The sequence below is a fragment of the Lithobates pipiens genome, unplaced genomic scaffold, assembly GCF_037356315.1.
Source record: "Lithobates pipiens isolate NorthernLeopardFrog02 unplaced genomic scaffold, aLitPip1_a1.2 Scaffold_8, whole genome shotgun sequence".
NCBI lineage: Eukaryota > Metazoa > Chordata > Amphibia > Anura > Ranidae > Lithobates > Lithobates pipiens.
In genome coordinates, this window is record NW_027507903.1 from 373000001 (window position 1) to 373022832 (window position 22832).

The following is a 22832-nucleotide window of genomic DNA, read 5'->3' on the forward strand; positions in this document are numbered from 1 at the left end:
GTAGAGCTCAGCACAGCACATCTTTACTCGTAACCAACACCTTAGACACTAGTGAAAAAAAAAAAGGAGGAATCCCAGTAGTGGGAGTGGTTATAGAGGGAGTACACGTCTTGCCTTAGGGGCATGTCAGTGTCCATCACCTATCAGTGGCCCTATAACCCACATAGTAAGTACTATGGCTCTGTGTCCCCTGATGTAAGAAAAAGGATGGGCGGAAGCTTTGAAAATCCAAAGATATGGGGGGCGCATGCGTGAGGCTCTGCATGGAGGACGTGTTCCACTAGAGCTCCGCACTCCCCGCCACAACACCGGACTATTATTGCGGGTTTGAGCCACCCTGCAACCCCGCTTTTTCGGCATATTACCTCCGGAAATCTCACTGACCGCCACGGTATGGTCCTGACAGGTCAGCGAGGCAAGAACAAGCCTAAGCCGATCAAAGAAGCCTTAGCCCGCGCTTCGTCCAAGATGGCGGCGAAGGCCCTAGCTCTGCAACGTGCTGCTTCCCCTGACGGTACAGGCCACACAGATAGCGATGAGGAGGATGACCACGCTGAAGGCCCCCCTGCTATTCCACCCTCTGGATTATCTCAGGCGGACTTCTTATCCCTGATGGAGACCATGCTCCACAAGGCACTCAAATCCACCTCGGACCAGATCACCAATAAACTGACCAGAGAGATTAGAGAACTAGGCCAACGTACGTCGGATCTGGAAACCAGAGTTGATGATATTGAGCTCACACTACAAGAACAGGTCCGGGAGCAAACGGCCCTGCGAGAAGAAAATACCACCCTTCTCTCTCGCCTGGAAGACGCGGAGAATAGATCCCGTCGATCAAACCTTCGCTTGCGAGGTATACCAGAAACTGTTGATGATGTCCAATCATTTGTTACTGCTCTCTTTCAAGAACTGTCACCTTCTATACCGATCGAACGATTGGAATTCGATCGTATACATAGGGCCCTCACCCGGAGACAGCCTGATGGCCCTCCGCGGGACATCATCATTAAACTCCACTTCTTTTGTACGAAGGAACGATTACTGGCTGCTGCACGTACGAAGGACAACCTTATCTTTCAAGAACATACTTATCAACTCTTCTCCGATTTGGCCCCTCAAACGATCGCAAAACGCCGCGCGATGAAACCGCAGCTACAGATTCTGCAACAGCATCAGGTGAAATATACGTGGCGATTCCCCTTCGCTTTGCAGTTCTCGTTTCAAGGGCAGCAACACAACTGTACCTCACCTGAAGCCCTCCAGAGTCTCCTGGAATCCCTTCGTTTGGTTGCTCCACCCCAACCTTCTGAGGTGGCCTTACCTCGAACCCCAGCCCGGTTCTCCAATCACCCCTACGCTGCTACTCCGAGAAGACCTCCACCAGTTCCCTCCTCTGTACGAAAAGGGACCCCAGCTCGACCGCCTCGTGAGACTGCCTCTGACCGTCCGTTATACTCACCACGCTGAATCCAGTCGTTTATTCTTGTACTGAGTGCTACCGGAGGTATCCTGGTGTGAGGACCGAACACGTTCGTATCTTTTTTCTTTTTCTGTCTAACTCCTCCACCAGGGCTTAAGGAGACTGTTCCGTGTTGGGCTTTCCCCCCTTTTCTTTAAATGTTTTGGGGGGGGCCCACGCAGTCTCCTATCACCCTCTAGGGTTGCACAGGCTCGAATCCTGTTATTCCTGAACAACTTCTTTTTTTTTTTTTATTATTACGTTTTTTTTTTTTATTTATATAGACTTTTTTTTTTTTGAGTGCTATGGTTAGCCACATTTTGTGCTGTTCCTGTTACACGAACACTGTTATGAGATCTAAATAACTTTCTCCTTTGCTTTGTATGCGATTACTTTTGCACTCACAGTAAATCTGTCTGTAGGAGTGCTTAACTAGTCACGCTATGGTTCATAGTTTACTACTAATGGCTGACCTAATGTGATACTCCATTGCTATATAAAGACCTCTTGGATCTGTTTTCAATAGATTCCGGTTGTGGCGGGGAACTGTCATTGCTTCCCCCTAGTAAGGTATGTAGACCCTCCAGTTGGCTGGCTGGCTGGAGAGTTTGCACACTATTTGGTCGGGCAACAGATTTCTGTTTTCCCTACCACGAGTTTTCCGTGTCTTTGCCTTACAAATTTCGTTTCTCTATCTCTATTTCTCCATTCTTTTCCCCTCCTTCCCCTTTGGTCGTGTGTCGGTGGGACGGCGGGGTCCTGGGGACGCCCTTTAATATCTTTTAAATACCCTCCCGATGACCCCCATAAACATTGTTTTGTTAAATGTTAAGGGATTAAATTCCCCTAACAAGCGGGTCAAGGCCTTCAAGATGTTTGTGTCCCTGAAGGCAGGCATAGTAGCCCTTCAGGAAACCCATTTTTCCTCTAACGCAACCCCCAAATACTTTAATTCCCGATATCCCCATGTTTTTACCGCATCTGCAGCCACGAAACAATGTGGTGTACTGATAGCTATTCACCATACCCTCCCCTTCTCGGTACTCACAGAAATTAAAGACCCTGAGGGACGATATATTATTATAGTAGGCCTACTTCAGGATGTAGAAACTACATTGGTTTCCTATTATGCCCCCAATAACAACCCCATCCCCTTTTTTTCACATCTGCTCCAGGTCTTACGGACCCACTGTAAGGGCACTCTGCTTTTATGTGGGGATTCCAATCTAGTTCTGCAACCCCATCTGGATAAATCCCCATATGCCCCTGAACAGTACGCTCTGTCCCTACGGTTTCGGAAACTACTACAACAAGCCTCCCTACTTGATTCTTGGCGTGAATGTCACCCGTCCAAGAAAAACTACACTTTTTATTCCTATCCTCATAACTCCTTTTCCAGAATTGACCATATCTTCCTGTCAGTTGCTACATCCCCAATTCTGATTGATTCCTCTATTCACCCTATATCGTGGTCGGACCACTGCGCAGTAATAACTTCTATATCTTCTCTGATTCCGCAATCCCGAGATCGCTCATGGTGCATTAACGAAGCTCACCTTACCAACCAGTCTTTCCTTCTAGACATACAAGTTGCCCTTAAAGATTATATAAAAAATAATTCTACCCCTGAAATTTCTCCTACTCTACTCTGGGAAGCCCATAAGCCAGTAATTAGAGGCACCTGTATTTCGGTATCCACACATCTTAAGAAAATTAAAACACTCCGTCTGGCTGGGTTAGAGCAGAAATTTCATCAAGCCTTTCTACAGTTCCAGTCCTCCCCAACGGATCATAACCGAGTGGTCATTTTTTTCCTCCTCCTCCTCTTCCTTTTCTTCTCTTTCCCCCCCTCCCTTCCTTTCCTTTCCTTAACCTTAGATGGACCTTTATTTTAATCTATGAACCATTATAATATTATCCATTTAGAGCCGGCGTTCCACCAATCCCCCATGCCCGCCGTGGGGGGATTTTGTTCGGACCTCCTTATTCACATCCTGTTCCTTGAAGTGGGGTGAGCTGACCTCCTTGTTAAACATATAGGGAATGTATGTAAAACCAATATATCATGATAACTGTTTTTGCTCATTCTTTGTTTTCTTTTTATATTTATATATATGTATTATCTAATGTTTGTAATGCTTTTGTATAGATACCCTCCTGAAGAAGCGGGTTCTTTCCCGCGAAACTAGTCGAGGAAATTTACTGTGCACTTTCTACGGTTGAATGTTCCCCATGGAGAACCCGTTAGGAATACCTCAACTGTGATGCGCATACTACTGTATCTCTTTAAGTGACATATTGTTATTGTTTATTTTGTTTTAAATGTTTATTAAATATTACATCGATTTTAAATTTATTAGTGCCTTTTCTATTATCAAGTACCGCTATAGTCCAACCCACTATATGGCTAAATGGAACTACACATGGGTTTGATGTGAGCAATCACCCGGTATTTCCAGTTAAGCCCTCTTTTTCTTGAAAATTACAAATTCTGGATGATGGTACATTGTATTTATCTATAATGCTTTAAATCAGAGGCGATACTCATAGTATATGATAACCGAGTGGTGATGGAAAAATCCAGAGTTGAGTTGGATCTGCTGTTGGCTGAGTCGGCTGACAAGGCTATCCGTAGATCCAATCATACACTCTACATGAAGGCTAATAAGCCGGATACACTATTGGCTATGCGCCTTAGACGCCCTGATAGAGCCCAAGCCCCCATTAGACTTAAAATAGGTAAGAACATATACACGAGCAACCCTGTTAAAGTACTCCGGGAATTCCGTGGTCGCCTTGAAACCCTATATAAAGCCAAATCTACTTTCTCTCAACGGACGGCTGACCAACTATTTCAAGATCTCTCCTTGCCATCTATGACTGACACTGATAGGGAGTCTCTGGAAGCGCCCATTACAACAGAAGAAATACTTGCAGCAATCAAGACCCTTAAACCGCATAAGAGACCTGGCCCAGATGGGCTGTCTGCCACATATTATAAGAAATTTGCCCCCATCCTGACCCCTCTCCTTTGTAGATCCTTTAATGCCCTTCTACTGAATCGGACGTTTGGTCGTGACACCCTAACAGCCATAATAGCCATGATTCCCAAACCTAACACTGATAACTCCTTATGGTCTAACTACCGTCCTATTTCCTTGCTGAACTTGGACATTAAACTTCTAGCCAAAATCTTAGCCCTTCGCCTTAACTCGATAATTGGTAAATTGGTCAATAAAGACCAGGTAGGCTTTATGCCTCGACGCCAGGCCAGTGATAATGTTAGACGGGTAATTTTACTCCAACACCTAGCTAGGTCTCGTAAAATTCCGATGCACCTATTATCTCTTGATATAAGAAAAGCATTTGACACGGTGTCCTGGCCCTACCTAGATTATATTCTCAAACGCTGGGGGTTCGGCCCTCATTTTCTTCAATGGGTGAATGCCCTTTATAATCAACCACAAGCCTATATTAAATATTCGGGTTTCCGTTCAGATGCTTTTCCCATAGAAAGAGGAACAAGACAGGGCTGCCCCCTTTCCCCCCTTATTTTTGCTTTGACTATTGAACCTCTCGCTGCCCTAATCAGAAGCTCCCCTGATATAAAAGGACTTGAAGTAGCATCCACCTCTCACAAAATATGTTTATTTGCCGATGACGCCCTCCTTTTCGTGACCTCCCCCCGTACAACCCTCCCGAACCTTATTTCTATTCTAGATAAATTTGCAATCATCTCGGGCCTCAAAGTAAATCAACAGAAATCTAAAGCGCTAAATGTGTCCCTCTCTCCCTCAGAATTGGCACATGTACAAAGTAACTTCCCCTTTCCTTGGTCTGCTTCTGCACTCACATACTTGGGAATTAAATTGACCGGAGATCCCGCCACACTTTTTCGTGCTAATTATATTCCCATGCTATCGCACCTTACCTCTTTGTTAGAAACCTGGAAACCCCTCTGTGTCTCCTGGATAGGTAGAATTGCGGCCGTTAAGATGACCCTACTGCCTAAACTCCTCTACCTTTACAGGGTTCTCCCCATCCCAGTCCCATCCTACTTCCACCGTGTTATACAGTCTCGGGTGTTCAGGTACATTTGGGGCTCAACTAAACCCAGGGTTCCGAGATCTATTCTTCTCCGGGATAGAAGTAGGGGAGGCCTTGGTATACCTAACTTTGCTCGTTATTATCAAGCTGCCCAGTTGGCTCAGGTGACCCTGTTTCATGCTACTACGGAAATACCCCTATGGGTCAGTTTGGAAGCGATAGAGGTATTTCCTTTACTGATGCACAACCTATTATGGCTCCCACCTTCGACACGTAGCTCTATAACTAATCCTGTCACAAAGCACTCTCTAAAGATTTGGGACAGATTGCGTGGCCCCTTTGGGCTGGCCTCTCGGCATACCCCCTTACTCTCTTTCTTCGGCCACCCCCGTTTTCACCCAGCTATGGCGGAGCCTGGGTCATTTACTCTATGGTCCCAAGCTGGTCTCTGTCGAATACTTGATGATGTTGTTACTGATACCTCCCTTAGATCTTTCTCAGCCCTTCAGACCCAACACGGCTTACCTCCCTCTGAATTCTACCGTTACCTCCAAATAGCCCACTTTGTTAAATCAATAATTGGATCCGCCACATCTCTCACCAATATGTCTTTTTTCGAGAAAACTTGCTCCTCAGACCCTCATGCCCCGGGTACTATCTCAGCTATCTATGCCCACCTAAACAACTCCTCTACTACCCTTCCCTCCTATACTGCGCAGTGGTCCAAGGACCTACACCTGACCCTTGATACGGAAAGCTGGTCCCATGTGTGGGCTATGACTAAATTGTCGACTCAAAACATAGTAGCCCTAGAAGCTAACTATAAAGTACTCATGAGGTGGTATCTAGTCACAGCTAGGATCTCCAAATTCCTACCGAATTACTCTCCAGTATGTTTCCGAGGCTGTGGGGAAGGGGGTACACATGTTCATATTTGGCGGACATGCCCGATAGTACAGCGCTTTTGGCTGGCAATTTTCCAAATTGCTTCAACACTGTTACATGATACCTTAGCCCCCGACCCGGCCATAGCGCTCCTAAATCATATCCCGGAAGACTATAACAAATGGCAATGCCGTCTCCTCCTCCAATTGACTACGGCCGCAAAACAGACTATTGCTAAAGCTTGGAAGACCCCGAATCTTCATATTACTGAAACTAAGCATAGAGTGACTCGTGCCATGATCCATAGCAAGATCGAAGCGACGTTGCTGGACCGTGTCCCTCGCCACTCGCGAATTTGGGCCCCATGGGTGGATAACTTTCTCCCCCAAGATTTTGACCAAACCCTTCTTGTACCATGAAATGAGTTCACACTCTGACTGTTTGATCTGATGGCTGCCTGGGGCCCCGGGCGCTCCTACCGACGCCGACCACTCCCCTCCCCCCCCCACCTCCACTTCCATTCGGTCCCCCCTTTACTTGCTATCTTTTTCTCCCCACTCTGTCCCCCCCTTCCCTTTTTTCTATTCTCTTTCTTTTTCCTTTTCTTCTCCTTTTTCTTAGCCCATGGCTTCATACAATATATTTGAGTTCTTTTTGTGCCATGAACAAGGTCTGTGTGCTGACGAATTTACTGTTCTTATGTTTTCTTATATCCCGACATAGTAGTTTTGTTGGTTATGTTGTAATTTGGTGGGGGGGTTCTTCCCCCTATACCAGTTCCTACTCAATGATATTCATTATTCTCCTTGTTCTAACTTGAAGAGAGCTAGCGTAATACTCTTTGCTATGTATGCTCTGTGTCTAATAAGTTATGCTTTCTTTGTTTATGTTCTTGACTTATATCCCTGTTAAACTAATGTCATGCGCTGTATCTTCAGTCTTGAATGTGTCTGGCTGTAACCTTTATTCTTATGTTTCTATTCAATAAAAAATTTGAACAGAAAATCCAAAGATATTTCTTAGAAAACTCCACTTACCTTCCCGCTGCAGAGACCCAATCTTCACTCTTGACGGTGGGCTCTGAAATCTTCAGGAACAGGGGAACCTAGAGGTTACCCACAATCCTGGACCTGCCACAGCACCCTGCCAGTAAAAACCGTTATGGCTTTACTACCAGAAAGTACTGGATCCCAGGGTCCAGCTCTTTAACCACTTTCAGACCGGACCATTTTGCTGGTAAATGACCAGAGGTCTTTTTACACTTTGGCACTGCGCTGCTTTAACTGGTAATTGCGCGGTCATGCAATGTTGTACCCAAACAAAATTTGCGTCCTTTTCTTCCCACAAATAGAGCTTTCTTTTGATGGTATTTGATTGCCTCTGCGATTTTTATTTTTTGCGATATAAACGTAAAAAGACCGCAAATTTTGAAAAAAAATGATATTTTCTACTTTTTGTTATTAGAAAAATCCAATAAACTCAATTTTAGTCATACATTTAGGCCAAAATGTATTCAGCCACATGTCTTTGGTAAAAAAAAAGTCAATAATTGTATATTTATTGGTTTGCGCAAAAGTTGTCACATCTACAAACTAAGGTACGTTTTCTGGAATTTACGCAGCTTTTAGTTTACGACTGCCTATCTCATTTCTTGAGGTGCTAAAATGGCAGGGCAGTACAAAACCCCCCCAAACGACCCCATTTTGGAAAGTAGATCCCCTAAGGAAATTGATAAGAGGCATGTTGAGCCCATTGAATATTTTATTTTTTTGCCTCAAGCGATTGAATAATGACAAAAAAAAAAATTTTTTTTTTTTTTTTTAAACAAAGTTGTCACTAAATGATATATTGCTCACACATGCTATGGGCATATGTGAAATGACACCCCAAAATAAATTCTGCTGCTTCTCCTGAGTACGGGGATACCACATATGTGGTACTTTTTGGGAGCCTAGCCGCGTACGGGGCCCCGAAAACCAAGCACCGCCTTCAGGCTTTCTAAGGGCGTAAATTTTTGAGTTCACTTCTCACTACCTATTACAGTTTTGAAGGCCATAAAATGCCAAGATGGCACAAAACCCCCACAAATGACCCCATTTTAGAAAGTAGACACCCCAAGCTATTTGCTGAGAGGCATGTTGAGTCCATGGAATATTTTATATTTTGCCACAAGTTGCGGGAAAATTACAAACTTTTTTTTTTTTTTTCACAAAGTTGTCACTAAATGATATATTGCTCACGCATGCCATGGGCATATGTGAAATGACACCCCAAAATAAATTCTGCTGCTTCTCCTGAGTATGGGGATACCACATATGTGTGACTTTTTGGGAGCCTAGCCGCGTACGGGGCCCCGAAAACCAAGCACCGCCTTCAGGCTTTCTAAGGGCGTTACAGTTTTGAAGGCCATAAAATGCCAAGATGGCACAAACCCCCCCCAAATGACCCCATTTTGGAAAGTAGACACCCCTAAATTTAGGGGTACACTAGTGAGACTAGGTAATAAATGGCGGGTGCCCTGAAACTATAAAAAAATAACTAACCAACCAGCGTCACCTGTAACAGTTATATGGTGATCACTGGTGAAAGGGTTAACTAGGGGGCAATTAGGGGGCTTTATGCGGTAGTATATGGGGGTCCCTGGCGCTATAAAAAGCTGCAGCGAACCTAAATACCTACCTGCCTAACTAGCGTCACCTGTGACACTAATACAGCGATCAGAAAAACGATCGCTTATTAGGCTGGGTTCACACTGGAGCGATGCGGGAACGCCACGAATGCGGGGCGGGTTCCCGCATCGCATGCCTCCCGGCGGCAGTTCACACTGCCCTATGCGAACTGCTGGGAGTGTCAGTGAAATGTTACTGACACCCCCAGATCAGTTCGCATATCGCAGTGCGATCTGGGTGTTCACACCATGCGATCCGATTCTGCTGCGGGCCAAAAAAAGGGTCCCGTGCGAATTTGCGGCGGGTGCGGCGGGTGCGGCGAATGGCTGAACTCGAATCGCACAGAGATCGGATGTGATTTGCACTGCAGTGCGGTGCGAATCACATTCGTTCTCATAAACCGCTGCAATGTGAACCCAGCCTTAGTGACACTGGCGACGGGGGGTGATCACGGGGTTAAACCTTTATTGGGGGGGTTAGGGGGGTACATTAGAACTAAAGGGGGCTAACTCTAACTGCCCTAACAGTTATTACAGTCACAAATGACACCAATGCAAAAAAAAAAAAAAATGACATTGGTGTCACTGTGACTGGGGGGCAGGGGTAATTGGGGGGGTGATCGGGGGGTAAAGGGGGGGTGTGAGTGTGCCTGGCATGTTCTACTGTGTGTGTAGAGTGTTGGTGCAACTCACTGATCCGCTCTCCTCCGTGTCGGAACGAAAAATACCGACACGGAGGAGAGAATACATCACTTCCTCTCCTGTGTTTACATTACAGGAGAGGAAGTGATGTCACCGGGGATTTCTATTCGTCGGGAGCGATCGCGAGGGGGTGGCCATGAATGAATGGCCGTCCCCTCGTCCGGGATCGCTCCCGAACGAATACCGACCGCCGCAGGCACCGGGCGGGGGCCCGATCGGGCCCCCGACCCGCGGGAGGCAAGGGACGTACATGTATGTCCTTATGCCTGCCCGTGCCATTCTACCGACGTACATCGGCGTGCGGCGGTCGGCAACTGGTTAAAAAGAGAAGCATTTGCAAGCAAAACCTCGTTTCTTCAGACACGAGGCCTGGGTACCATTCCTAAGGCACATTAAAAGGACACTCTGAAAGGAGCATGGATAGCCCCAGCAAGGATTGCTCCAGTGGAGTTCAGCACAGCTTTACTTGTGACCAACACCTTAGACACTGGTGAAAAAACTGAGGTAATCCCAGTAGTGGGAGGGGTTATATAGGGAGTGCACTTATGGTCTTAGGGCGTGCAAGTGTCCATCACCTAAAGGTGGCCTATTAACCGACACAGTAACTACTATGGCTCTGTGTCCCCTGATGTATGAAAAGAAATAGTTACGTCATGACATAACTCTTAACATAAAGAGTCATGCGTTATGTGGTTCTATAGAAAGCACACGCATTTGCACTCAAAGTCAAGTTTCAGTTGTTTATCATTCCACGCCAAGCAAAAAATAAAAAACAGAAATGAAAGCATATCACTAGGACACATCCTTCAATACAAAAACAAACCATTGTTGATAAAAAGAATAATTTGACATCCATGTGCACAAGTCCTGAGTATAAACTGGTTGATTATGTTACAATACCATGAAATGGAAATTATAGACCAAAAATCAAGACATTTGAAAAAGTGCAATTCATAATAAATGAATAGTGTCCAGTTAATCTTTCTCAGGGCATCACAGATAAGAGGGCGCTCTATGCATGGAGGAAAAAGATTTAACTTTCACATAATGAAAGGCTTTTTTACAGTGAAAATGCGGAATGGCCTCCCTCAAGAACTAGCTCTGGCCGCTGGAGCGAATTGGATCTACTGGGGTATTATTGCTTCCTCTGGATCAACTATGGATACAGACTTGTGTGTATGGAGGTTTTCTATTGGTTTAAGTAGACTGACTTCTGGCTTTTTTCAGCCTACGTATGCAATTATATGAAACTGCACACTGCTATGATATAACAGTGGACCTCCACCTATCTCACAGGAGTTGTATTGATACCAAATAGAAGATTTTCAGCATCATTGGACTGAGGAAAAACCGGATGTTCTACCTAGCTATGCAAGCAGCTAAACAATGATAAAAACTGTGTTTGCACTATATATAACAAGTGAAAACCTACTTAATCTAATACCTTCCAACCTCTATTTATACAAAAACATTTTGAGGACACCCTCAAAACATACTTCTGCAACACCTGTCTAATGTAATAATATTAAAGTAGATTACACTCTTGATAAGCAAATACAGGATTGAAATAGCTAGAAAAATGGTAGAAAAATGCATATCACCAAAAAAGAAGGAAATAAAAGGATATTTTTAATTGGAGTTGAAGAAGGGACACGGGACCAGTAGTTATTTTGATACAACTGATTACATTGTCACCTTGAGGAATATTTGGACACTAGCAAACCTAAACCATTGACCAGACAGGTATAACATCTGACCTCCATCATGCCACAGCGTTATTGAAAAGCTACATTTAGCCCATGTTCACATCTGGTCGTTTTGACATGCGATTTGACATGTCAAATTACTGCCTATTGCCTGCAAGACACCATCCGAAAACGGCAAATTTTGGGGACTTCAGGGGCAAATAGACATCTATGCATGCATGAAGCCGCACAGATGTCTGTCAAATTGCCCCCGAAGTCGGACTGAAATGCCGGTTAGAAATCGTGCAAGTTCAGTTTCAAACTGGCCCTCAGTGTGAACGTGGGCTTAGAACTGGATCACAAGAATACAGGAGGGTGGGACCTGTGTCTCTTAAAGGCTAAGTTCACATTTGGGAAAATAAATACCATTAGATTGTAAGCTCTAAAGAGCAGGGTCCTCTGCATTGAATTATATTCCAACTGTACCTGTCTGCCCTCACGTTGTAAAGTGTTGAGCAAACTGTTGGCACTATATAAATGCAGTATATTAACCACTTCCCAACCGTCTCGTGCAGATATAATGAGGCCGAAGGGTACGTACAGGCAGATTAACGTACCTGCCATTTAAGAGGCGGTGCACGCACGACCACAAGGAGCTCCGTGACCGTAGTCACGCAGTGAGGAAGAACGGGGAGATGCTTGATTACATTAGCATCTCCCTGTTCTGCCTAGTGATACTCACCGATCAGCTCGCCCTCTAATCGGGAGTGCTGATCAGTGAGGTTTCACACAGCCCCTCCCCCTCACAGTTAGAATCACTCCCTAGGACATGCTTAGTAAAAAAAAAAAAATGTATGAATAAAAACACACATCAATAAAAATGCCATAAAATGATAGCCTATGGGGCGTGTCCTGATGTAGAGGGAACAGGACGTGTTTCAGAGGAGCTCCGCTAATCCTGCCACAATCCGCACCCATCCTGACACCATTTGTGCCTGGAGGGATATTAAACTCTCCCTGAACGACACCGGGCATCATCTCCATCGATCCCGGCAAGAATTGTGAGGCTAGGCAGGCTAAATAGGTCTCCCCGGGCCTCGATCGGCTCCACGCTCCGGAAATCCACCGCCATTTTGGGGCATACACTCCCTCCGACATCCACAGGCCCATGTGCCGCGATCTGCGGGAGGTGAGGCGGCGAGTTACCCTGCACGGACATCGGCTGTTCCTGGGAGGAGGTAGGACAGTGAGGGGGCCTGGAGGATCAAGGGGGATCCACGGATGCTGTTCCCGGGTGCTCACGGCTGCCGCCATCTTGTGGCCTAGTAAACAATCCACGGCCATCCTCCTTCTGCAGAAGCCCTGGGGGTCTACAGGCTCTACCTAATTGCCACTAGATACTGTCTGCATCAATCCCGGTGGATATTGTGGAGTTTGGCTGGCCGATCATGTCTCTGCGGGGCCGTGGCCGGCTACACGCTTCTGACATCTTGCGGCCTACCTTGCCTCCACCATCCCCGGGCTCAATTGCCGTAATCCGCGGAAGGAGAGGCAGTAAATTCTCTACACATCCGGCGGAGGTCTCTGGGAGAGGGCAGGACTGTGCGGGGGCCTGTGGAACTTCTGGGGGACCCATAGGGGTTGACTGTGGGTGCCATCTTGCGGCCTACTGCTCCAGGACCATCCTCCACAACAAGGTACTGTGCTGTGGCTTTATTGTATCCCCCTATCTGTGCCTCAGCCCGTGCCCAGGAAACACCACAATGTCCTCCCTGTGACACCATCCGTGCACCTGCAAGCCTGCTTTGCTCTCCCTGTGTATCCATCCTTGCAGGGGCTGTGCTCTGCTGGGGGCCCTGATCCTGTGCAGGAGGCTCATTGTTGATACACCCCTCATCCTGCCACCAGAATCCCGGAGCCTGCGTCCTGCCCCCCAACAGCCGAAATCAGTCACTGTGCCAGTGAGTCCTGACTGCCATTCATTAATTTGCCCTGTTGCTGGACACAGGCACTCATCCCTTAGACTCCCTCAGGACTCTGCTGCACCTCTGAGTAAACCTCGGATGGGCCACCCCAAGACCCGCTGCTCTAGATCCACTCCCAAAACTCCTCATGCCCCCCCCCCCCCCCCGCCGGCGACTGACTTGTCTGCAGGATGGTCCGCGGCTAAGATGGCGGCCAATGCGCGGAAGGTGGCAGAATCCGGGGAGGTGGTGGCTCCCACAGGAGCAGAGATACTAGCCGCCATAACATCCTGCAAAGAAACCCTAACAGCAAAGATCAACTTCCTGACGGTGGATGTCGGTCTCATCCGCCAGGATATGGATAAATTCCGGTCACGCGTCGCAGAAGTGGAGGACAGGGTCTCCGCGGTGGAGAATACGGTCTGATCAGACTCCAGGGAGGTGAAGGCCTTGCAGATTCAGGTGAAAGCGCATCAGGAGCGGGCGATAGATACTGAAAACCACCTCAGGCAGAACAATATTCGCATACTTGGACTGCCCGAGAGGGCTGAGAGCTCCAGACCCACTGAGTTTACTGAGCAGTTGCTGTCCACCCTGTTCAACCTGGGGGAGATGCCGCCCACCTTTGTAGTGGAAAGGGCCCACAGGGTCCCACCGCTCCCTCCGAGGCCGGGGGCGCCTCCACGCCCTTTCCTGTTGCGGCTGCTAAATTATCGTGATCGGGACCGCATCCTGGCAGTGGCTCGCGCCATGCCTGAAATTAAATATGAGAACACCAGGCTGCTCTTTTTCCCAGATTTCTCTCAGAAGGTACAGCAAAGACGTAAATATTTTACTGATGTGAGAAGCCGGCTCTGAGAAAGGGGAATTTGTTTCGGCATTTTGTATCCCAGCAGGCTACAAATCACTGATGGAGATAGCACTAGTTTCTTTGACACTCCGGAGGCTGCAGCGGCGTGGCTAGATACCCGCTAATCATATGCAGCCAAAGGGGGGGGGGGGACACAAACCAAAATGTCCAACCAACACCAGCAGGGAGTAGCTAAGTTTTCCCTCTTCCTTTCAAAGGAACCATCTCCTACTGACTCACGGCATTGTTTGCTCTCTGTCCTCAGTCCCTTCCTTCCCGTTACATCCCATTTTCACCCATACTGCTAGTCTCTTGCCTTCTGGTGCTGGCTAGATTACCATCCACTCCTGCCTAAGGAGCTCCAATAACAGTCACTGAAATACATCACCTTTGCTCAGAAGCGTCCTCTGCTTACCCCCCTATTCCCCCTTCCACACTTGGGATTTTCCTTCTGGAATCGAGGAGGTGTTTATCGGGAAGGACTGTGTCCACCTTCGGCCATGTGGTCCAACGTCTAGGGGCCCCAGTGACCTAAGGATTTTACATTTTTTTCTAGTTATGGGACAAAACCCTACATCGGTTTGTATGGCTCTCTGGTCTATTTTTTTGGTCAGTGAACTTGTTTCTCATAATGTTTGGGTAGGGTGTTTGGAGTTCTAGGGGGAGGGGTTTCTCTGCTTTAAGGTAATGAATATGTACTGTGCTGCTCAAATGCTGCTGATTATATGTATCAAATTGGGTTCGGCTGCATCTGCTGGTTGGTTAGGGTTATCCTGCTTCTGTTTCCCCCTGGTGTTCCATGATGGCACCCTCAGATGCGGAGTCGCTGACCATTCTCTCGTGGAACGTCAGGGGGCTTAACTCCAAATACAAACATTCGCTGTTATTTCAATATTTAAAACTGCATAATCCCCACATAGTACTGTTACAGGAAACACACCTAACTAGTAGTAAGGTTCTGGCTCTGAAAAAAACTCTGGGTGCAAAGGGCGCTTCATGCGACCTACTCCTCTTATTCTCGAGGGGTGTCAATATTGATCAGTAAACGAGTTCCATGTGTAAATTCATGAGGTTCATCTAGATCCCCAGGAGAAATTTGCAATGGTGGTGTTGAGCATCTACAACAAGAAATATGTCATTGTGAATGTCTATCTGCATTCCTCGAGCCAGATACACATTCTATATGCATTGTATGAAAGGCTGGCTCCGTATTGCCCAATGTCCTGTTCATGGGAGATTTTAATGCCACACTGTCCCGTGACCTAGATAGACCATCCCCACAAAATACTTTTAATCCTGATCTTGGTTCGTGGGCTCAGGCAACAGAATTCCAGGAGGCATGAAGGTGGCTCCACCCCCAAGATAGAACGTACTCCTGCTTCTCATCCACATTTAAAACAGCCTCCCGAATTGATTTGGCTTTTGCCAATGATGCCCTCCTGGCCAATATCGAGGAGGCTAGTTACCTCCCCTCTGGCCTATCTGAACATCATCCTCTCAGACTGACCACTGGGATCACCAAGACAAGGAACAAGGCCCTCTGGAGGTTACAACCCCATTGGATCAACAATGAGACGGTCCATGACAGGGTTTCTCCCTCCTTGCAGTACTACTGGGTGCACAATGCAGGGTCGGTCTCCCTGGAGATGGCGTGGGATGCTTCCAAGGCCCGCGGCAGGGGTCAGTATATCTCGGCTGTGGTGGCAGTTAGGGTGGAACTTGCGGACAGGGTCTCTGACCTGCAGCATAAAGTTGAGGAGGCTCTGAATCAATATTCAGCCTTGGCAACAGTCCCCAACTTTCGAGCACCTTTCATCGGTCAGGCGAGTATTGCATATCCATGTTTCAGACACCACCAGGCTTGGCATACAAAATAGCAGGCAGAAATATTTTGAGCATAGCGATAAGAATAGTAAACTACTTGCGATGCTGGCGCAGCAGGATAGGCCCCTAGCTGTAATATCAGAGATACACACAGCAGAAGGAGTGCCAATTTGTGCCGCCTATCAGTGCCACACATCAGTGCCACACATCAGTGCCACCTCATCAGTGCCACCTCATCAGTGCCACCTCATCAGTGCCGCCTTATCAGTGCCCATCAGTGAAGGAGAAAACGTACTTATTTACAAAGTTTTGAAACTGAAACAAAAAAAAACAAACAAATATTTTTCTAAATTTTCAAATTTTTTTTAAATTGTTTAGCAAAAAGTAAAAACCGTAGAGGTGATCAAATACCACCAAATGAAAGTTCTATTTGTGGGAAAAAAATGATAAAAATTCCATTTGGGTACAGTGTAGCATGACCGCGCAATTGTCAAAGTGCGACAGCGCTGAAAGCTCAAAATTGGTCTGAGCAGGAAGGTGTTTAAGTGCCTGGTATTGAAGTGGTTAAAGTGGTTCTGCACCTAAAAAAAATAAAAAAATAAAAGCCAGCAGCTACTAATATTGCAGCTGCTGACTTTTAATAAATTGACACTTACCTGTCCCAGGGTCCAGCGATGGCTCGTCTCTCTGCTGCCCCCGCCGCCATCCTCTGTCAGGGAATCGAGAAGTGAAGCGTTGCGACTTCACTGCCTACTGCGCATGCGCGAGTCGCGCTGCGCGTCTCTTCTGGTCACCGCAGTGTCCTGGGAACTGTTTCCCAGAACACAACGGGGGGGGGGGGTGGGCCATCTGCGGCGGTCTGTCCCGGAAGTGGGTGCAGATACCTGGATTATCCAGGTAACTGCACCCCCCTCCCCCCTGAAAGGTGCCGATTGTGGCACCGGAGGGGGGGGAGGGATCAGATTAGCGGAACTTCCCCTTTAAGGTGGAGAACCACTTTAAGCTTCTGTCAGCCATAAGGGTACAACATATTTATAAGACGCCCTCAGATGAAGTCGGAAATGACGAAACGCGTCAGAGCGTAACTATACCGGAAGTGACGAGTGCGCCTCAATCCCTGCGTTCCAACGATCCGAGGAAATACGGAAGTGCACATCTTTAGGATGCACGTTGCAAACGATCGTTTCTCCTCGGACGTATTCGACTCAGCGGAATAAGGCACAGTATTTTTAACGCTTAAACAGTTTTCCACTTGGTACGCATATACAGATTTTGCTTTTACATAATAAATATTGTTATACAGTATTATGCTACGTCTGGGCATTTTTGTTTCCTGTATGTGAAAGCAGATTTCCAACAAGGGAGATAACTAGTGGCAAAAGGAGAAAACTGCATTGGCATTTTGAAGGCTTGTTGGTTTCATATGTTTGGTGAGTGCATCCCCATAGGGGGTCGTCCTTTGTTCCACAAGTGGTGATCTATATGGTGGAAGCTGCGTTTCAATCACAAAGCAAGTGGATAGAACAAAGCACCCTGTCTTCTGAACACTGAACTGAACTTTAACGCATGTTTTGAAAAAAATGTGCATGCGCTGCTATACATAAAAAGTGGACTTTTTAGTTTGAGTAACATGTTTTGTGTATTTTTGATATGTTTTTGTTTTAAAAGCAGCAGCTGACAAATAGATATATTTAGTAAATATTGTATTTAAACATCCAAGAGCGCAGAGCAGTGTGCTATAGGGGCTGGCGAGAATTATTGTTTTAGCACATTTTTTGACATTGTTTACAATATATTGTTATTAACCGCTTAGTGATTAAGGGTAAAACAAATGTTAATGGCTAGACACAACTTCTACATATGTTAGTTTATCGGTACATATCACAACTACTTTGTGTATTCAGGTGAATTATACCTTGTTTTCTTCGGAACAAATTGGGCTCTCTTTTGGTGGTAAAACAAATAGGATTTTTTGTACTCACTGTAAAATCCTTTTCTCTGTAATTCACCAACCGACACAGCTCCTCTCTTAGCCATTGGGTTGTTAGCCTTATCACTAGGAGAATACTAGGCATTAGTTGTAACACAACACTCAGAACACTTAGTTCCACCCAGGGGTGGTCCCTTGGGTAACAACCATCCCATCTGCAGAAAGACCTTAATACGTCAAGCAGTACAACGTAAAGATAAAAAGGAGGGGCGGGTGCTGTATCGGTCGGTGAATTACAGAGAAAAGGATTTTACGGTGAGTACAAAAAAAACCCTATTTTCTCTTATATTCACCGACCGAGACAGCTCCTCTCTTAGCCATTGGGACGTTCCCAAGCAGTGCCAAATGAGGGGTGGGAAAAAAACGGCATAAAAACTTCATCCACCATGGCAAGTGGGAACTAGTGAAAATTTACCCACAATAAACAACAGTGCGTGGAAAAACCACCACAAAAAAATCTGGGTATCCCCAACAGGAGTGATCATCCAAAAACCACACCAAACTGCAGAAGTAATGCAACCGTGCATTAACAAAACAATACTATGTGTTTATCGAAAAAACAGGAACAGAAAATATATATTGCATATTCAATTGCAACTACACGGCCGCCTGCAAAACTTTGCGGCCAAAACAGGCATCAGCCGATGCACTGACGTCGGTAATTTGTAGAACTTGGTAAACTTGTTAACAGACCACCAGGTCGCAGCTTTACACACCTGAGCGACAGACACTTGGTGTCGGAAGGCCCAAGATGTTCCGATTGCCCTTGTGGAGCGGGCCCTGACCAGAAAGGGGGGCACCTGCCCCCTCAAGGCATAGGCTTGTACTACAATCTGTCTAATACACCTGGAAATGGTAGCCGATGAGACCACCATGCCTTTCTTTGGACCAGCCACCAAAACGAACAGCGAGTCTGACTTCCGAAAAGGAGCCATGGCAGACAAATACAACTTTAGTCCCAAACCACATTCAGAGCGTGAAGGGCCACCTCCTTTGGGTGCTTCGGGTAAGGACACAAAGACGGTAATACTAGGGCGTAATAACAGGGTGACTTGCAAGACAAGGCCGCCAGTTCTGAAACCCTTCTGGCCGATGTGATGGCCACTAGGAAGACCACTTTCTGGGAAAGAGTCAACAGGGGAATCTCCCTGATATTTTCAAACGGCGATTTCTGAAGCGCCGACAACACCAGGTTCAAATCCCAAGGGGGTAACAGTGGATGCACCAGAGGGACTACATGTTGTACCCCCCTGAACGAAGGGGGCGACCAGAGACCCCTGGAGTGAGATGACAGGGGTCACTGAAAAAAAAGAGAGCAAATCCTGAAATGTGCCCTTTAATGGTGCTTGACGTCAATTCTCCTTTGCTCCTTGCTGAAGAAAGAGCAGGATCCTGGATATAGAAAAGGAGCGCGGATGCCATTCTTTCTTCTCACACATGGAGATGTAGGCCTTCCAGGTACGATGGTATATCTTCCGAGAAGAAGATTTCCATGCTCTCAACATAGTTGGGATCACTGAGTCCAACAAACCCCGGCTCCTCAAAACCTGGATCTCAATAGCCATGCCGTTAAAGCCATCAATGTTAAAGCAGGATGGAGAATCGGACCTTGAGACAGAAGGTCCTCTCGCAACGGCAGTCGCCAGGGAGCATCTGCCACCACACGCACCAGGTCTGTGTACCAGGGACTCTGAGGCCAATCTGGGGCGACCAGTATCACTGGGATCCCCTCAGTTTCCACTCCGCAAAGCGGACATGGTAACAGTTTTAGTGGAGGAAAGGCGTAGATCAGCTGGTACTGATCAAACGGAGCCACCAGCGTGTCTGCCCACAGATCTCTTGTCCTGGACACAAATCTTGGCACCTTCTGATTGAGATGGGACTCTGGTGTGGAACTGGGCATAAGGCACTGCCTCGAAGGAGGCTACCATGAGGCCCAGTGTTTTACTGTTTTTAACATGTTCCGCCTAGTCATCTGCTGAAGGGACGATATAACCCTAAGGTCAAGATGAAGATGCTGTGTCAGTCAATGAACGAAAGAGAAAGACAAGTGTTTTTTTTGTTTTTTGTTCAAAGTTGTCACTAAATTATATATTGCTCAAAACATGCCATGGGCATATGTGAAATTACACCCCAAAATACCTTCTGTTGCTTTTTCTGAGTACAGGGATACCACATGAGAAACTTTGTGGGAGCCTAGTCGCGTACGGGACCCCAAAAACCAAGCACCGCCTTCAGGCTTTCTAAGGGTGTACATTTTTGATTTCACTCCTCACTGCCTATCACAGTTCCGGAGGCCATGGAATGCCCAGATGGCACAACCCCATTTTGGTGGAAAGTAGACACCCCACGCTATCTGCTGCCATAACCCCCGGAATTGAACGTCAAAGTAGCAATGTATATCCACGGTGGGCCATCCGGAAGTGGTTAAAAACAGTGCTGGGGACTCAATTAGTTAAACTAGTGGTTCTCAGCGCCTGTCCTCAGGACCCACTAACAAGCCAAGTTTTAAGTATTACCTTAGGGGGGATGTAGACTAGAAAGAATACTGCAATCACTGAGCAGCAAATTATATATCATCTGTGATTTCAGCTATTTTGCAAACCTGGCCTGTTCATGGGTCCTGAAGATTTGATAGTCTACTTGTTTTGAAATAAGCTCATAAATCATAAAAGGGAAACTCTGCATGTAGAATAGCATTCACAGTAAATACTTCCTAGTCCATTATGAGACAGTTATAGGACATATCCTATTGTCTATTATTGAATGCTGTAAAAGCAAATAGAGTTTAGGCAGAGATGAAAGGTACTCTAAGCCTTAAACTAGCATATTATACATCTGGCAATTCTGTTTCTTAAAATGCAAAGGCTATAGTTGGAATACTAACCATACATATAGCAATTTTAAAGCCACTTACCATTAACTCATTTAATCAAATTTTACAGGCTGAAAGTTAACGAATAGTATAAATGCAAATAGAAAAAAATTGTTGAAAACAGGAGCTACATCAAGCAGTTTCCATCACATTCATAAACATTTTTCTCAGCTTGACCGTTCAGTGGTCAATTGAAAATAGTGAAATAAAAATGGTTTATTAAAACCAAATTAGTTTGTTTTTGTTTATGTATCCGATCAAATTAAAGCGGAAGTAAACCCATCGATTTAATAGTTTAAAAAAACAGTTACATTCCCGGCATGAAAATGCTAACTGTCACATTGGCTGTGCTCTCAACCAAACTGTCAAACTATCCAATGGCTGGCGTCATAATTGATCACATGTGCAGCATCATGGCAGTTGAAGATTAAACAAAGGCCAAGATGGCAGCTTCATTGGCTAAAAGCGAGAGGAGGGTTTACTTCCACTTTAAGATTTAATGACTGCAAATATATGCTTGGCCAACATACAGCTCCTACATTTCATACATACCTGTATTTTTAGGAGCATCCATGTAAACTGGAGCAGGGGGTTGGCCACCCTGCCAGCCATACTGTGGATAGCCTTGATAGCCTGGTTGCCCTGGCTGATAGCCTGGTTGCCCTGGGTGATAGCCTGGTTGCTCTGGCTGATAGCCTACAGGGCCTGGAGGGTAACCAGGATATGGAGTGGGACCTGGGCCACCTTGCGGTTGTCCATACGGAGGGTAAGGAGCTGTAGGGTTTGCACCTGAATATGGTGGTGGATTTTCATAATTCATGATGGTCACCTACAAAACAGAAAAAAATTATGCACATTTAAATTTGTACATAGTAAGTCCTTGTAGATTTTGCTCATAATCTGTAAAAGTTACTGAGAAAACATTTTATTCTATAAATTATCCAGAAGTATAAAACCCAGAACAAAAAACCCAGAACAATAATGATAGAAAACTCTGTTGCAACAAGGAAAAAGAGCAAAAAGGAATTCTGACTTGTCTTTAAAATTCCATAACTAAGAATACAATATAGGAGACAGGCTGGATATTCATAGTTCTAGGCTGGTACCTTCAGGTTATTAGACAACGGTAAAGCTTTGCAGGACACAGACCCTTGTTTGTACCTCTATAAAACCTACACCATGAGTGTGTATATATTATAATTTATATATATATATATATATATATATATATATATATATATATATATATATATATATATATATATATATATACACACACACATATATACACACACACACACACACACACACATATATATATATACACATACATACACACACTAGGGTGACCAGATGTCCCCGATTTCAGGGGACAGTCCCCGGATTGAGGACACTGTCCCCAGTTTTGACTTCAACAGGAGCTGGGGCAATTTTCAAAGACAGTCAGTGCAGAATAAAAAAAACAAATTCTGAATAGCACACCCCCGCTCCTACTAGCTTAGGCTGGTGTATTTTTTTCATTATCTGTGTCCCTTTCTACAGATGATGTGTTAGTCACAGCGGATGGACCATTTCTTCAGTTTTCATCACATGCCCATTCAGCTCTGCTCACATGTTCTTCTGCCTTGGCTCAAATCCCAGCCAGCTGCCTGCCTGCTTATCTCCTTGCCTTCCCCGGAAGAGTCATTTTCCTCTGCTCCCCACCAAGTAGTAACCAGGGCCCGGAGAGTGCGACCTGAGAGGCTGTGAGGCTGGCGAGGGCGGCACTGGGCAGAGAGGCAGCTGAGCTCAGTTGATGATGTCCAGCAGCAGGAATAGAGGGGAAGCAGATCCAATCGTGGGGCTGCCAGTGCATTCAAGGCTTCAACACAGGTGTGCTT

At 46.0% G+C, this 22832-nt stretch overlaps 1 protein-coding gene across 1 annotated transcript in view; it reads right to left on the bottom strand.

The window, feature by feature from the left end:
* CYSTM1 (cysteine rich transmembrane module containing 1) overlaps positions 1-22832 on the bottom strand; it is a 202170-nt gene that overhangs the window by 86363 nt on the left and 92975 nt on the right. The window contains exon 2 of the mRNA XM_077473598.1: positions 21505-21781. Coding sequence (XP_077329724.1) covers positions 21505-21772 — 268 coding nt within the window. The 5' untranslated portion in view covers positions 21773-21781. The remainder of the gene's footprint in view (positions 1-21504; positions 21782-22832) is intronic.